The sequence below is a fragment of the Gadus morhua genome, chromosome 11 (genome assembly GCF_902167405.1).
Source record: "Gadus morhua chromosome 11, gadMor3.0, whole genome shotgun sequence".
Lineage (NCBI taxonomy): Eukaryota > Metazoa > Chordata > Actinopteri > Gadiformes > Gadidae > Gadus > Gadus morhua.
Window position 1 is genome coordinate 24,876,422 of NC_044058.1, and position 16,486 is coordinate 24,892,907.

At 49.5% G+C, this 16,486-nt stretch overlaps 1 protein-coding gene across 2 annotated transcripts in view; it reads left to right on the forward strand.

Moving 5' to 3' along the window:
* LOC115554099 (ADP-ribosylation factor-like protein 15) overlaps positions 1-12,926 on the forward strand; it is an 88,997-nt gene extending 76,071 nt beyond the window's left edge. For both annotated transcript variants that reach the window (XM_030370715.1, XM_030370714.1), the window contains exon 5: positions 10,333-12,926. In XM_030370715.1, coding sequence (XP_030226575.1) covers positions 10,333-10,420 — 88 coding nt within the window. In that variant the 3' untranslated portion in view covers positions 10,421-12,926. The remainder of the gene's footprint in view (positions 1-10,332) is intronic.
* The last annotated feature ends 3,560 nt before the right edge of the window (positions 12,927-16,486 follow it).

A 16,486-nucleotide genomic window follows, 5' to 3' on the forward strand; every position in this document is an offset into this window, starting at 1 on the left:
GATCCCGCCCTCTCGCATCCCGATTGTGCTTGGTGCCCTCCTCTTTGTGCGGTGGTCAAGCAGGGGCTGGTGGGCCGGCTGCCGCTAGCCGGGGCCAGACTTCAGAAAAAAGACTCTATTCAGGGTGCGCCCCCCCACCCGGCTCCCTTCCTCAGCCTCCACTCCTGACACGCAGGGATCAAACGCTGGGAATTTGGGTTTTTCTCCTCCTCCAAAGGACCTTTTTTTTTTTTTCATTGAGAAGCAACAGACAAAAATCCAAATAGCCAATGACTCTTTTTTTATTTTCTTTGGCCTGGATTTCTTCTGTGGAAATGCAGTTGAAAGTCTCCTGTGACACTTTGATCGTCGTCTTCGTTAAGCTCAAATAAATAGAGAGGTGTCTGTGCCATTGGGCTCATCGGTTTCTTTGGTTCCAATACTGAATTTCTTTAATAATGGTAGTTTTTTGGGTCACAGCATGACGCTCAAAAGTTTTAGGTTATGCAATGGATGGCGTGTATGTTGGAGTGTCATTACCGGGCCTAGCAAAACCTTTTGGGGGTCCTCAGTATTGCCTGAACGGAATCCTTGATATAATTTCCTGGTAGTGATTAAAAGCACCCAATAACAGTTCCACAAATTAAAGATGTTTTTATCGACTAGCATTGTTCACTGAGGTACAGTGCCTACGGACGATGGCAGCTTGTCTCAATTAAAGTTATTAGAACTAAATAAGTATGTTCAAATAGCCTGGCTTTCCTTTGCCTACGAGTTTAGAAAACAAAGAACTATTTGTATAGCATCCGCTGTGCTCCAGCATGTCATCTGGTTTATTTGTCTGCATATCATATGTCATGTTTCATAGAAAACATTCACACACACACCCTTATGTCACAACACAATCCGAGCTAATTCAATGGGGCATATTCGGGGGAAACTAGTAGTTGCACAACTCGGGTCTCAAGTAATAGTGCTTGACCATTGCCATTCACACAACTGCAATGCTAATATTTGTAGGCTAACCAAAACCAAAACACCATGCCTTAACCGCCCTCTCTGATACTGTAATTAGGCTTAAGTGCCGTAAGTAGAACTGTAACTGCCAGGCTAGACCGCCACATTGCAAAACTATGGCTCATTTAATTATAGAAGTCAATGTGTTGGGGTGCAGCTGGTGTGCACACTTCTGCAGTGGTCAAAAAAGCCTAATGTTGGACACTGTTCGACACTCGACATTGTGTGCATTTCCGTATTGTGCTTCCCTTGTGCAGACAAATCATTTTAATTTGGTGGTGGGCAGGGTGGCCCTGGGGTCGGGGGTCCGCATGCCGCGAGTGGTCTGTAGTCGGGGGGCCTACAGCGGGTCTCAAGTTGGACGTTATTGTCAGGCCCCGCAGAGTGAAAGGGGGGTGGGAGGATCCCGTCAGAGGGGGGTCCACGGGTAGGAGGGGACAGACCTCCTGGGCTCGTCGGCCGTCTGTGTGGGCCCCAGCCCCCAGCCCCCAGAAGAAAGGGGTGGGGAGGGCAGGGTAGGAGGCAGGAGAGGGGGGGGGGGGCTGTGCTCCAGGGGAAAACGCCTCTTGAACGGGGTGGTGTGGGCAGGCTGCCCACCCCACTCTAGTCTCGCGGACCAGATGTTCCTTGTCAGGGTGCTCTCGGTCTGTTTATAAATTGAGTTACTGTAAGTCTGTAATAAGGCAAGGCAAACACAGATTTGACCCAGCTACCCCCACCCCCCCCGCCACCGCCACCCTATCCCACCCTCAGCGCCTCCTGATAATGTCCTGCAGGTCAAGCCCTCTTGAGGAGGTCACGGCTCAGCCACTGACCCTGCCAATTTATTCCCAATCCTTCCTTAACAGGAGGGGATGCTTTCCTTTTCCCCATTGCGTCTGGTGCAGCCTGGTGTCAACCAACGGCGTTCATATGGAGATGCTTTTCATTCCCACATCTGCACTATATCATCCTCTTCTGAAGTGCAATGAACTAGACACGCATGCCCAGACATATGGTGGTTGAAATTAAACTTGCTCTCTGTGGTCAAATGTATTCAACAAGTGGCATTGGGTTTATTGTTTCGGTGCGTCCTTAAAAGTGGAAAATGGGTCATCCACGCGGAGCTGGTTCGGGAAACGTAATCGCACCCTGAACTCTGTATGTATAAAGTAGGTTTTAACAGGATTTCTGCAACCTTCAATGGTCAGACTAGGCTGCGACATGTGTCTCTGCAAACAAGCGTCTAAGGTTGCCACCGCTGAATTGAGCGGCACGGGTCTGTTCCCGCGGTTACGTCGGCTGCCACTGATGGGAAGTCATCCGATCCACCACGAGAGAAATTCAAACGAAACCCTGCTCGCGTCTAACAACAACAAAAAACAAAAAAAACGAAATCTCAACCTGCTCATTGTCCAAATGGGAATGCGGTCAGGAACATCTTCTAGATACATCTTCAGGATGCCTGGCTATATGGAAAGGCCATTACCACAGCGCTGGGCCCTGAGTGCAGTAGCATTGTTCCAAGTGGCGTGCTGAAAGGGTCAGCACGACTGTCCCTCGAGAAGTCTGGCCGAGATTTACGGCACCGCTGAGGGCGGCTCTGATCTGGCCGTGGTCAGGGGGCTTTGAAGAGAGTGTGCCGCGACTGAATCCTCCTGAACCTGTGAGCTCAGCCTGGGGGAGGCCCAAGGTCCCGCCCACCGCCCTCCAGGACAGTAAATCTGCAGTCAGCGCAGTTCTGCGCCGCAACGGGGGGACTTCATTTGTCGACCGGACCGGGACGACGTAGTCCAAGCTCCCCCCTCTCCCTCCCCCCCCGCCCGCCCGCCCTCTCTCCCCTCCGAGGCCTCCCTCTCCCCTTGCCCCCCCAGGACCAAGTGTTCTAGCACGGTGGACGGTTTCCAGGGGAGGCCCCTGTTCGTATTAGTCTTGGCCAGACGGGAATGTGGTTGTTTTTGTCACTTCAACGTAGAACTCTGAACGTAGTACCGGATCTCTCCCTCTGTCGCTGTCTCTCTTTCCCCTTCCCTTTCGCTTTCTCTTTGCCTTCCTCTTGCTCTCTTTATCTCCGTCTCTCTGTGTGTCCCTTTCTCTGTCTCCCTCTCTCTCTCTTTGTCTCTCTCTCTGTCTGTCTCTCTCTCTCTCTCTCTCTCTCTCTCTCTCTCTCTCTCTCTCTCTCTCTCTCTCTCTCCCTCGTTCTCTCTCGCCGGTCTCTCACTCTGTTTCCAATGCAAGGTGTTTGTTTGCAGATGCCTCACTCAGCTCATGTAATCTTCAAACCAAGGTTATAATGTCAGGCGCCCCACGTGCCGCTAATGCTCCCCCTCAACAGGTGATGGGGGCATTCGCTCTGCCTTGGGACGGTAATCCCCCCCCCAACCTCCAAAAGTTACAAGGGTTTGCAGGGATGTTACGCTGGCGACTATGCTGCGCTTACGGCTATGCTTAGACGGGATTTGGATTGTTGTGCTTGGACAGGGACAGTTCTCCTCCTACGCCTCCTCCTCCTCCTCCTGTTGACCGGCGATTGAGGGTGGAACTGTTTATTTACAAGCAAGCCTTTCTTGGGGATCTCTGGACTCTCGCGTGTCTTTAAGACTCTTTAGGTAGCCAGTAAAAGCAAACAGAGGCTCATCTATTATATGTTAAGTGGCTCTCATATTACCCCACCAAACCCCCCCTCCCCCCCAACCACCCAGTCTCTCTCTCTCTCTCTCTCTCTCTCTCTCTCTCTCTCTCTCTCTCTCTCTCTCTCTCTCTCTCTCTCTCTCTCTCTCTTTCCCTGTCTCTCTATCGCGCACGCACAAACGCACACACAAATGTACGGACGCACATACACGCCCACACACACATGCACACACATCAACATGCACATAAATACACACACCCACACATACACGGACAGACAAAAAATGGCGCACGCACACACACACACACACACACACACGCACATACACACTCATTCCAGCCCTGTCTGCATTGTGGGCCAATTGCAGGTGAGTGATATCTTCACAGGGGCCAACATGTCAAGGGAGTAGTATTGATTGTCTTGGATATTTGAGCATGCTACTTTCTCTAGTTCATAGACCGACTAATGTCTCCGTCCCCTGCTGACTAATTTGAAACCTGAACTGGGCTAAGCCATGTTTCCGTTCAATTTGAAACAAATCCATTCGTAAAAAAAAGAAATGAAATGAAAATAATGTGGATCGGGTTGCATTTCCGTCATGTGGCCACTGAAACCCCCACACTGTGTTCTGCTGCGTTCATAGACACCCTGGAATAAATGTTGGGATTAGTGTGGCACGGCGAGCAGAAACACATGTTGCAGAGCACATTGTCTTTATTAAGTACTACAGACAAACATTCCTTCATGGCTTTTTTACTGTGGTACTGGACTTGTTTATTAAGAAAATAATATATTTTTTTAATGTTGAATTGTTGCTGATCCCGACTGAAATACATCCAGATACAAAAAATTTGAGACAAAGCCTTTCCACTTTACTCTACTGAGTTTATTGAGTCAAGCTCTTCTTCCTCTGAAGAGGAATTCCAGGCCTAATAGTTAGCCTGCAGGTAAGTTGTGCTTTTTCTCTCTCTCTCTCTCCTCTCTTTGCTTTTATTTCTCTTTCCATGTTTCTCTCTCAATCTGTGTGTGTCTCTCTCTCTCTCTCTCTCTCTCTCTCTCTCTCTCTGTCTCTCTCTCTCTCTCTCTCTCTCTCTCTCTCTCTCTCTCTCTCTCTCTCTCTCTCTCTCTCTCTCTCTCTCTCTCTCTCTCTCTCTCTCTCTCTCTCTCTCTCTGCCTCTCTCTCTCTCTCTCTCTGCCTCTCTCTGCCTCTCTCTCTCTCTGCCTCTCTCTCTCTCTGCCTCTCTCTCTCTTTCTCTCTCAACTGTTCTTATCATCTCTTCTCTTATTGCCTGGCTTTTCTCGCACTGCTGAAGGCAACATCTTTCCAAAGGAACGTTTCCTGTTCTTACCTTAATGTCATTACCTAAAAGAGGAAGGGCATATTAGTATCATTTGATATTATTTAATCTGGTTAAGACTCGTCTTTCTCAGTCTCCAGCGAGCCCGAGGCGTCATGGTTTTTCCAGACTTGACAAAGAAACGTACACTCTCGGGAGGGGTGAGAGGGCTGACAACGCGGGGTCATTTCACCTTTTTAGTTTATTTTTTTGTTGTTACGATACAGATCTAGTGCGGGAGTGCGTCCAACCAGCCAGAGTCTGTTCCATCTGGCATTGCTGTTAACCGTCCGCGAGAGGCTTGCTGCACAACCCCCATCTCCCCGCCCCCTTCAAAATACTCCTGCATAGCGAGACGGCACTGAAGCGCTGCCGTGCTCGCTTTTATCTGCGAGATTCTCAACGTGATGTGTTCCCCGACCGGGCTGCTAGCGTGTGTTCTGTTGGGCGCCTGCCACCGCAGCCCTGGGAACGCTGGTTAACCTGAATTGACTCTCAACATGCCAAGTTCTCCTTTTTAATGACTGCATGGAAAGCATTACGGGCCCTGGCGTATGTGTTCCGATGCCAATCACGCCCCCTTAAATATGAACTTCCCATTGTTTTCATCGTCATTACTGACATTTTCTTAAGAACCACAAAAAAAAAGGAAAGTGGGGGAAAAAAAACGTTCCCGTTCCACTACTGAGTTCGTGTAGTTTGATGCGTCATTGCATCGTGCGCTTTTGCTTAGTGTACCGCTGAAACACTGCTCAGCAGTCAAATATCTATGGATTTTTCTTTACCGTAAGCAATGTTCAGTATTGACCTGAAAGCATTGATTGGAGAGACAATGGGGACTAATCAAGCTCTCCTTTCTAAATCCTCTTTTTCTTTCTTGTTTATCGTGCTCTTTCTCTACCGTTGTCCCCTACTCTTTCTCTCTCTCTGGTCCTTTCACTCGCTCTCTCATACTCTCAATCCATAGTTGCTCTCTCTGCGTCTCTCTCCAGCAAGGATCCGACCGAGTCGCTGTCTTGCTGTCTCTGTCTCTCTATCTCCATCTCCTTCGATCCACCACCAACGCTCAGCCGGGCTCTGCAGAGCGGATCTGCCTGCAGTCTGGTCCCCACAGCCTGGTCTGGCTCTCACCATGACTCCAGCGTGTTTATAATGGAAACAGTTGGGGGGGGGGGGGGGGGACACTCCTCCCATTGTATCTAAAGGCCTGAACGTCTGCCAACCCGAGCAGCGGGTTAAGGTTTAGCACCATGCAGACACCCTACTGGCCATGTGTTTACGTCGGGCGGTGCATCAATGTCTAGCGGCGTCTGTTTTGCCATCGGTCTCTTGGTTACCGACAGCGCCTCGGTCGGATGCTTGTTGAGATTGTGTCCGCGAGCGGGAGGTGATGCATCACGCACTTCATAACACGTCGGCCTGAATTACAGTTATTAGTTGTTATGGAATTAAACGTCAACAACGCACCCCGGTGACACGCGCGACACACGAAGGCCCCGACGCGCCGGTGTGTAGTAAAACACACCGAGAATACACAAACCTCAACCGGCCTGCTCTGCTCAATCTACGGCATCTCGCAAGAAAGGGACCTCCTGCCAAACCCACGCCATCGGTCTTGTCTTACCTTTCTCCCACTCCACCACAACAATGGACCTTGCTGTTGCGGGCAGCATGGGTGGGCTGGGAGTATGGGGGGGGGGGGGGGGAGGAGGAGAGGGCTGGCTGCATCCCAACAGTGGGAAGAACAGTCAACACACACACACACGGCTGCTTAGAGGAGTAACTCCCACACCGTTCGTTTCCTTCCCTTTTTTGGTTTTCTTTTCTTTTTTTTCAACGTAAGCCGCCTTCTCCCGCGGCCCCCGTGGGTCCCAGGGGCCCCGGGGTCCGATTGACCTACAAGGGGGCCAGACGGGATGACCCGCTGGTCATCCCTGCAGCCATCTGGCGCCCGCCGTCTTGCGGAGCTTACCGTACCCGTGCGAGCGCCCTGGCGCAGATCCTTAAGGCCCAGCGTAAGACCACTTAGGAGGTCTTAATCTGGGAGAGGCCGGACTGACGGCGCCCTGGGGCCGGCCACGCCCAGTGAGCGGGTCAGGGGGTTCCTTCAGCCCAGGCCGGACCCCCTGGCTCTGCGTTGATGGTTTTTCAGTTTTTTCGGGTCGGGTCAGTCGGTGTGGTTCTGGAGAAACACGACCTGACGCGTAACCGTAGTCCGACTTCTTCACGCGATCGAGTTCGTTATTCGTTTTATCGGTTTGTCAAGATGTGCCAGAGTCTGGCTCGGACTGCCTGAGCCTGCCTCAGCGGTACGTCTCGGGTTTGTACGGGTGGATCTGTGGGTTGAAGGGGAGGAGGGGGTGGGGGGGGGGTCGCTCGTGGGGAAAGCCCAAGTCTGTCTCTGCTTACACAGAGGTCACTGCTGGACTGTTTGTCTGCCAGTGCAGGGGCCACAGTCATCCAGGAGAGGGCCTTGGCTGCGGACAGGCAGGCAGGCAGGCGAGTGAGCCAGCCAGACAGGCAGCCAGCCGCATCGTCTGCAGTCTGGGTGCGGGGCTACAGCCTGGGACCAGGGCGGCTCATGTTACCCAGACAGATTTTTTAACACTGTTTGGGTCCGCTCGGCTTTCCAGTCAGGCCTCTGGGCCAAACGTGGCAGAGGTGACTTAATCTGTCATTAAACTCGCGTTACACCCGGACAGAGACGCTTCTCTGGGGGGGGCAGAGGCAGACTCTCGCGCTCCCACTCGCTGGCATGGCTCGCTGGGTTTCCAGCAGACACAAAGAATACCAACTCCCATCCCCTCCTCTCCCCACCCCCCCCCTCCTCCTCCTCCTCCTCTCCCCCCCTCCTCCTCCTCTCCCCCGGCCCCCCAGCTCCCCTCATGCCACACACCAGGGCACAGCCAGACAGCCAAGCCAGGTCTAGACAAAAGCAATTTCGAGTCGTTTGACTGTGTGACAGGCACACGCTTGGAATTGCTTATCTTATCCGAGGGAAGTGCACACCTCTCCCACCGGCTCTCTGCCGTTTGGTGCAAATTGTTACACAGGTTGCTTCTGCTGCAGCCAGATATAGATATAGACCCTATAGACAGGCAATATATCTATATTTTGATACATTTTCAGTTGGATTCGATGCAGAATAAACGGGTTGAACTGATAACAGCAGGCATATGGAATTGTGAGGGGGATTTTTCTTCTAAGGTCGTTAGCAAGTGTTGTAAAGCCTCATTCGGGAATCTTTAAGTCATTATGGAAAACTTCAAAACCAAAAGGACGTAAGGGAGTCCACAGTGTTCCAAGTTCATCATTTGTGCATGTCTGATATGTTCTGTCAGTGTTAATGAGGCGTTCCTTCAGTCACACAATTCGTATTGAAAGAGTCACTACACCAGCCCTAACAACCGTCACTGACACACACACACACACACACACCACACAACACACACACACACACACACACACACACACACACACACACACACACACACACACACACACACACACACACACACACACACACACCACATACGTTCATACACACAAACACACACGAGCCAGGGGATGAAACCAATTAGTGACTATCATGACTGCAATCATCTGCTGTGGAGTTTGGTGTGATTTAGTTCCACCTCATGTTTAAGGCAGATGTTGTTCAAGTGGCCAGTGGAGCGTGACTATTACAGCCATTCCCCCCTAGAAGAACCCTCTTATACCGGGGGAAGTTTTGCGGCAATGTTTAAATGTAATGAACACGTAAAAGGTACGCACCTCTAATCTTTTCATGAAAGTTTCTAATGGCAGGTGGGCAGAACGAGTCACGTTTCCTCATCGCACAGCCCTGATGTCTACCCTCATAAATACATGCAAAGTCATCATTTGCTAGCCTTACAAGACTCTTTGCATCAGTCATTGCATAAATTTTAAAAAAGAATACGTTTTTTCACTGTTTTTAATCACTTCCACGACATGAATGGAATGGTGTTACATGCCCTGTTCTTTCATTAGTGGCGTGTGGGGCGACTGCATTATCATTAGGGAGGTGTGGGTCATAACGTCGGTCTATGGACCCAGCGGGAGGGCTGGAACATTCCTGCCAGCGACCTGCCATTACTTTTAGCTTTAAGTCTTAGTGAGCCATCACTGGGATGTAACTGGTTGTGACATGCACGCACGCACGCACACACACACACACACACACACACAGACACAAAAACACACACGCACACACACGGGCCAGCGCGCGCACACACGCACTGACACGCACACACTGGAAGACCTTCCAGCACATAAATAGAAACCAGGTGCTGAAGTAAGCGTAGGCGTCTGAACTTCATCATGAAGTCGTCTTCTCTCCTACAATAGATACTACAGCCCTTAATACGGTTTTAATCTGAGCACCTTCTCTCTGCAAGTTCAGGGGAGGGGCAACTCCACCATGGTGGAGGGGCAACTCCACCATGGTGGAGGAGCAACTCCACCATGGTGGAGGTGTATGTCATTGAGGCGAGGGTGGAGGTGGTGGCGATGGGAAAGGCGGTGGTTGTTAAGGTGATGGTGAAGGTGACGTGGTGGCGATGGTGGTCATGGTGGAGGTGAAGTTGGTTGTTGAGGTGGTGGTTATCGTAAAGGTGATGGGTTGAGGTGACGGTGGTGGTTGTGGCGGTGGAGGTGATAGTGGAGTTGATAGTTGTGGTATACAAAGGACAGTGTGTATATACAAAGGACTGTGAGACGCCAGCGTAGCATTGATCAGAGGACATTACCAGGGGCTGAGGATCCTGTCTACCAGCCGTCCACTCTGGCCTCCTAAACCTTACTCAGCTTTTCCTGTATGGCCGCCCGTGACCCGAAACGTCCTTCTCAGGCAGAGGACAGGAGTAAGACCTTGCTGGCCCTTTGGCCTTAAGAGATTAACGAGTGAATAAATAGTCTAATATATAAGGGGTTAGTCTACCGCTGCTCCCCCCTGCCTTCTGATTGGCTGAGTCACCTGGGAGTGAGATCAGGACCTCGGGTAGAGCAACACCTGCTTAGAATCCACACCTTTTTTACGAGCGCTATACTGGCAACTCAATAGCAATGTGTTTAGTGAACAAAGAAACAACCACATACCGACGCATCTCTTTATTTCATTAGTGCGACGGTGTCATGAAGGACAAACTGTTTGGGACTCTCAAGTGGCGGCAAGGTGTAAAGTGTGTTTGCCGTCTTCACCTGGACAGCAGATGCTCTCTGGCTCCACGGTTCGAACCCGTGTCCCGGTCTCCCCGGGTTCAATCCGTGTTTTCTGTCTGACACAAAAACACACGGCAAAGCAAGGAAACGGCCACCTGACGTTCTGCGTCTTCTTCTTCTCTCCCCCCCCCCTCCCCCGCTGTGCAGGTCAAGAAGTACTTTGAGTTGGAGCCGCTGGCCCGGGGGAAACGCTGGATCCTGGAGGGCAGTGACGTGGACAACATGGAGACTGTGAAGGACACCTTCGGCCAGTTCATCAGCCTGCTGGAGGATAAAGACACGGAGCCCGCTAGGATATGATGCTAGCCCTGCTAGCGGCTAACCCCCCGGACTCTAGAAGCTCATGAGATCACGATCAAGATGTGGGCTACCACATCCTCCGAGTGTATACACACACACACACACGCACACTAACACACACACTAGCGTACACGTGAATGCAAAAAATCAAACAGTAATGTAAAAAAACGCAACACATTTCAATAGTTGATTCTTGGTTGCTGCTATTTAAAAGCACCGTGTAGGCAACTTCAAAACCAAATCCACTAGGCGGGTATGGAGTCATACAGCTCCGGCCCTGTCCTATCGGATGAATATGAATGACTCTAATCTCCCTTATGTTGTCATTGGACACGCACATACAACGTTGACACACCTATACACACACACACACACGCACGCACACACACACGCACAAACACACACACACAAACAACCACATGCCCACACACACACCCACACACACACACGCCCACACACAAAGAGGAGCCCAGGTTGTCTGTAAATATCTCTAGCATCTTTCACTAATTACGTCGCAGGATGTTTGGGTCAGCACGATTGATTGTCGGTCCGCTTCAAACCTAAACTGTACTGTGCGGTCGTCATGCGTACTTCTCCTTTTGACTCTGTATAGAGGAATGTCGTTGCGTAATTGGAGTGTAGTCCACAGCCTTACGTGATGTGTGTGTGTGTGTGTGTGTGTGTTATGTACAGTAGTTACATATCCATGTGTTTCGGCACACAGACCCGTGTCTAGTCGAATGAATCATTGGAATATCTTTAAGTATCGTGTACATACAATAGGAGAGCATAATACTGTAATCCCCTCGCCCCCATGTGCGACCCAAAGCCTGCTTCTACAGTTATTAGGACTTAGTAACTTGATGGAGAAAAACAGGCTATTTTGGAATAATGGGAACGTGTCTGTATGCTTTCCTTTTTTTTTAATGTGCAACTTGAGATATATTTTGTAGCTAATTATAAAATCTGTTAACATTTACAAAATGCTTTTTAGAACACATCATTGTTTTTATAAATATATCACGTAGCTTTGTTCATAAAGTCTTAATCCCAGGCCAAGGGGCAATGATTGACCTTGTTTGGTGTATCCGTCGAGAAATGAAAGGGGTCCTCGCCTTGTTGCTGGAGTGAATGTCCACCTTTTTTATTTTTATTTCTCCCTCCTCTGTCTGTCTTGTTCACTCCCCGGTCGCACCTCTCGTGTGTGTGTGTGTGTGTGTGCGTGTGTGTGTGTGTGTGTGCGTGTGCGTGTGCGTGTGCGCGCGCGTCCACCACACTCCCATCAGGGTGGAATACAAACTCTATCAATCAGCCAGGCCAGCAGCTGCAGCTGACAAGTCCCTGTCCGACACACTAATGCCTTCCAACTGTCTGTGAAGACCCCTCCCTGTCTGCTACCCCATTGCCTTGTCGCGGACCACCCCCAGTAACACACCACCACCACCACCACCACCACCACCACAACACACGCATACACATCCCTACTCATCCCAACCGTCTAAGACCTCCCCTGGATCCGCTGCCGATCCCTGGGTCCCATACGTCCCCACTGTGGTATGTGGTTGGCCCCCCCCCACCCAACAGCTCTGTGTAGACTCCACACCTGCGCAGTGTGTGATATTTTTACGTGCCACAGGTGTGCTTATGTCCCATGAGCCTCTTGAGGAACAAAACATTCTGTATCGTTGACGGGTTGTGGTTTATTTTGTCTTCTGTCTCTTTTGTTTTTAATATATATATATATATATTCACAGTGTATGTCTTTTGTTTTCTGTATGGTTCGGCAGAGAAGTTTAGGACTTTTACCACCTGCGAACGGATCCTAAAACGAACATTGTTGTCTTTTTTTGCGCAGCCGTTGAGGTCGATAGATAAAGAGTGTCTACCTGACGTTCGGGTTGGGGTCGCGCCCGCCGCGGTCTGAGCACGTGCAGACGAAACGTTGGACTCCCAAGCGGCAGCCGAAGCTGTACGACGGGCATAAAGCACCTTCAGAGGCGGAAGGTGTAACCTTATGTACCGTTATGTATTCCCGTACGGTTCATGTACCTGCTGTGTATTCTTAATGAATACAACCCCCCCCCCCCATCCTCCCCTTCTCCCCCGTTTGCCCCGACGGCGTCGGGATACGTTACCGTCTCCCCTGTGGCTCGCAGGTTGTTTCCAGGACCCCTCGTTCGAAAAAGGTCTGCCAAAAAAAAAAAAAAGACCTGCCAAATTGTCTTTTCTGGAATCTGCCTTTTTTTTTTCTGTTTCATTCACTAGCTTTAAGACCAGATCATTTGTAACGCCAAGAAGCACAGACGCTCCCTTTGGTTGGTGTTGATCCGCATAGCAAACATCACCGTAGGTTTTAAAACCGCTCGTCATAGTATGTTGTTTTTTTTCTTTGATTTTATGAGTTTTGTCGAAAAATGACAATTAAATTTATGAAAAGCGAAGTTGTCTTGGATTTTCTGTGTATTTGGTGTCGGTTGTGGTTTGTGTCGGTACGTTTTCAAGTTGTTGAAAGTCCCCGGATCAAAACCGTGAACAAACTCCATGTGGATATGAACAAGGGGAGCCGAGAAGAGTTACACTGGATTAGATGCAAATATTTGAAACCAGGATATTTGTAATGATAATTCATCAGACTGAGTGTTGCTGATAAACATTTCAGTGTGATTAATCATAGACGGTATTATCGAAGTTAATTAATGGAATGGAATTCGTTTGCCTAGGGTGTTAGTCTTAATAACCACAGAGACCTTGATTTTGCTGTTTTTTTTAATATAATGATTGTACTAGATGACCCTAGCCTTCTAATGGAGTGACGCAGGACTTCTGGGAGTTAAGACTGAAATAAAACTGAAATGGATTCAAGAGTCCGACGAACAGCTCTGAACCAACTTTGAACCAAGTGAGGCGTGAGGAGTAGCTGACAGGAGGCGCGCGCGCACACACACACACACACACACACACACACACACACACACACACACACACCTACCTCCCTCTCCTTCACATCAACCGTGTGGCTTTAGTACACTGTGTGTCGCGCAGGTTGCCGTGGCGACTCTTTGATCCCGTCTCCCAGCGTGTGCCCGTGGGCAGCCGGGCCGTTGCTCAGTCGGCTGAGCAGAGCAGACACCACGGCCCGGTGCTCCTCTCCCTCTCTCCTCTCCCTCTCTCCTCTCCCTTCACCCCCTTTCTCCCCTTTCTCTCTCCCCTCCCTCACTTTCCTTCTCTTGGTTTGTTGTTTCCAAACTGCCTTGAAAAAAAACAAATCTGTCCTCTTATACATAGATTTTTTTTTTGTCATCTATCTCCGTATATTGCTCTCTCTCGGTCTCTCTGTCTCTCTACCTCTCTCTCTCTCTCTCTCTCTCTCTCTCTCTCTCTCTCTCTCTCTCTCTCTCTCTCTCTGTCTCTCTGTCTCTCTACCTCTCTCTCTCTCTCTCTCTCTCTCTCTCTCTCTCTCTCTCTCTCTCTCTCTCTCTCTCTGTCTCTCTGTCTCTCTGTCTCTCTACCTCTCTCTCTCTCTCTCTCTCTCTCTCTCCCTCAGTACCGCTCTGTCTCTCTACCTCTCTCTCTCTCTCTCTGTCTCTGTCTCTCTCTCTGTCTCTCTCCCTCAGTACCGCTCTGTCTCTCTACCTCTCTCTCTCTCTCTCTCTCTCTGTCTCTCTCTCTCTGTCTCTCTCCCTCTCAGTACCGCTCTGTCTCTCTACCTCTCTCTCTCTCTCTGTCTCTCTCTCTCTCAGTACCGCTCTGTCTCTCTCGCTCGCTCTCTCTCTCTCTCTCTCTCTCTCTCTCTCTCTCTCTCTCTCTCTCTCTCTCTCTCTCTCTCTCTCTCTCTCTCTCTCTCTCTCTCTCTCTCTAAACTAGCGGACCCTCAGTGTGGTCATCATAAAGCCCAGGGCCGAAGCTCCGGAGAGGGGGGCTTCAGGGGCCAGAGGAGATTATATTTCAATCTCTCAAGATTCAAAGGTTTTATTGCCAAAGCACAAAAACTTAAATAAGATACAAAATAATAGTAGAAAGAATTGTCAAAATTGGATACAAATTGAATTATGAATGAAATGGGGAAGTACAGCTAAAATGTAAGTTAATGTGGTTAAGGTCACGATCAGGTTGTGTTGTTGATAGTATGACACTATTGTTGACCCTTAATTAATGTCCGTCTGTCTTCACTCTTGCTGTCTCTCTTTCTCACCTTTTCTCTGGTTCTCTTTCTCTCGCTGTCTCTTTTGATGTCTCTTACTCAGTCTTGCTCTCTTTATCTCTCCGCTTCCCTCCCATCGTCACTTGCCCTCTCCCACACACACTCATACTCTCCACCTGCTCCTCTTCATCAGTTTTGGAGTGTACATGTGTCTAGTCTGGCCACGATCCGTTTGTCTGTCTTTCAGAAGCAGAGAATCCCCTCACATCTGGCCTGCCTTGAACGCTTCCTAATGATCTTTGTTTCCCTCTGTGGTGAACGCTCATAGAAGACCACAGGTACACTCATTCATTAAATTAAGCGGGAAAAAGGTCTTATCAATGTAAACTCAGAGATGCAGTGTCTTTGGCCAGGAATGTGAGTGCGGTTGACATAACTCTTTTCTTGATTCCACTCAATACCAAGTCCATGTAGAACTGTATATTTCAAAACAGATATTCTTTATGATTATGTTGAATTTATGTTAAATTCGATAACGATTCGATGATTTAAGATATCGCTGTGTGTGTGTGTGTGTGTGTGTGTGTGTGTGTGTGTGTGTGTGTGTGTGCGCGTGTGTGTGTGGAATACTGTGTTTTCTTAAGATATCACACATCCACACTCTATTTTATTAATATAAACCATGTGAGCTTCTTTAAAGTATCAATTGGAAAAATGCTTATATTTTCTTATGGAAGGCATGAATATAAATCAGATTTTAGATGTGTTTATGCGTCCATAATTGATTATTGAACTTCTGCTAAAGGACTTTGAAAGATGTTTGATACAACCTGAAAGTTGGCAAAACTATGGGATAATATTGCAAAAAAAAAAATGTGTATTGAATAAATATCACATATCAATTCCATTGGTTACACAAATCCTTGGATATTTACGGTTTGAAGGCTTTTTGGGACAAAGTTTAATACAAATAGTTTCAATAAAAAAACAGCTTTGATTTAAAATATCAAATAAAAGCATAGAAGGGCAACTTTAATTATATGGACACATTTGTATTTAGTTAAATGCCGGAGCTTCTAAAACCGTCCCACACATGCAGAGCTGCGTTGCTAATCTAAACAGTATCTGATTACACGTCTGCAGAACCCTTGATCTCCTCCAGCTTTCACAAAGGCAAACGCACCCCCCGACAGGGGAGCCCCCGTTCGTTTACAGGACAAACAATAGGCCGCGCACACGTTGTCTTAAACTCTGCCGAGAATGCCACCCTGCCTACACCGTCCCTCCCCGCGGCCGTCCAGCGCGTGGCGGGAACGCGTCTGCCTGATAAGGTCCGGCCCCGCGTCGAGCTGGAACAGATGTTGTCCCTGGCATCCATCTGCTCCTTGCACTCCCGGTCTCCGTGAGCAAGGGCTCAACGCGGGACGTCCCAAGGCCACGCCCCCCAGCGCCCCCCCCTTCACGGCCAGTGGCCCCGGTTCATCCCTGGGTAGGCTTCCTCCCCATCCCTGTGATAATATCCATTGAGAGACATTGCACAATCAAAGACAAACACGGGCCCCTTCCGATGTGGTGACGCGTCGCGCTGGCCGCGCGGCCCCGGGGCCCATCATTCATGCTGTGTTTTGGTAAGGGGGTTATTCCAGCCATTAACGGGCCGGACCCCCGGGTTTGATGCTTTTGCTCTTATTTATGTCATCACCTCCCTCCCCCTCCGTCACCTCCCCCTCACACACCAACTCACCCACCCACAGACAAACCCACCCATCCAACCAACCAGCCACCTATCTATACACATCCCCGACCACCCAAACAAAAACACACACACACACACACACACACACACACACACACACACAC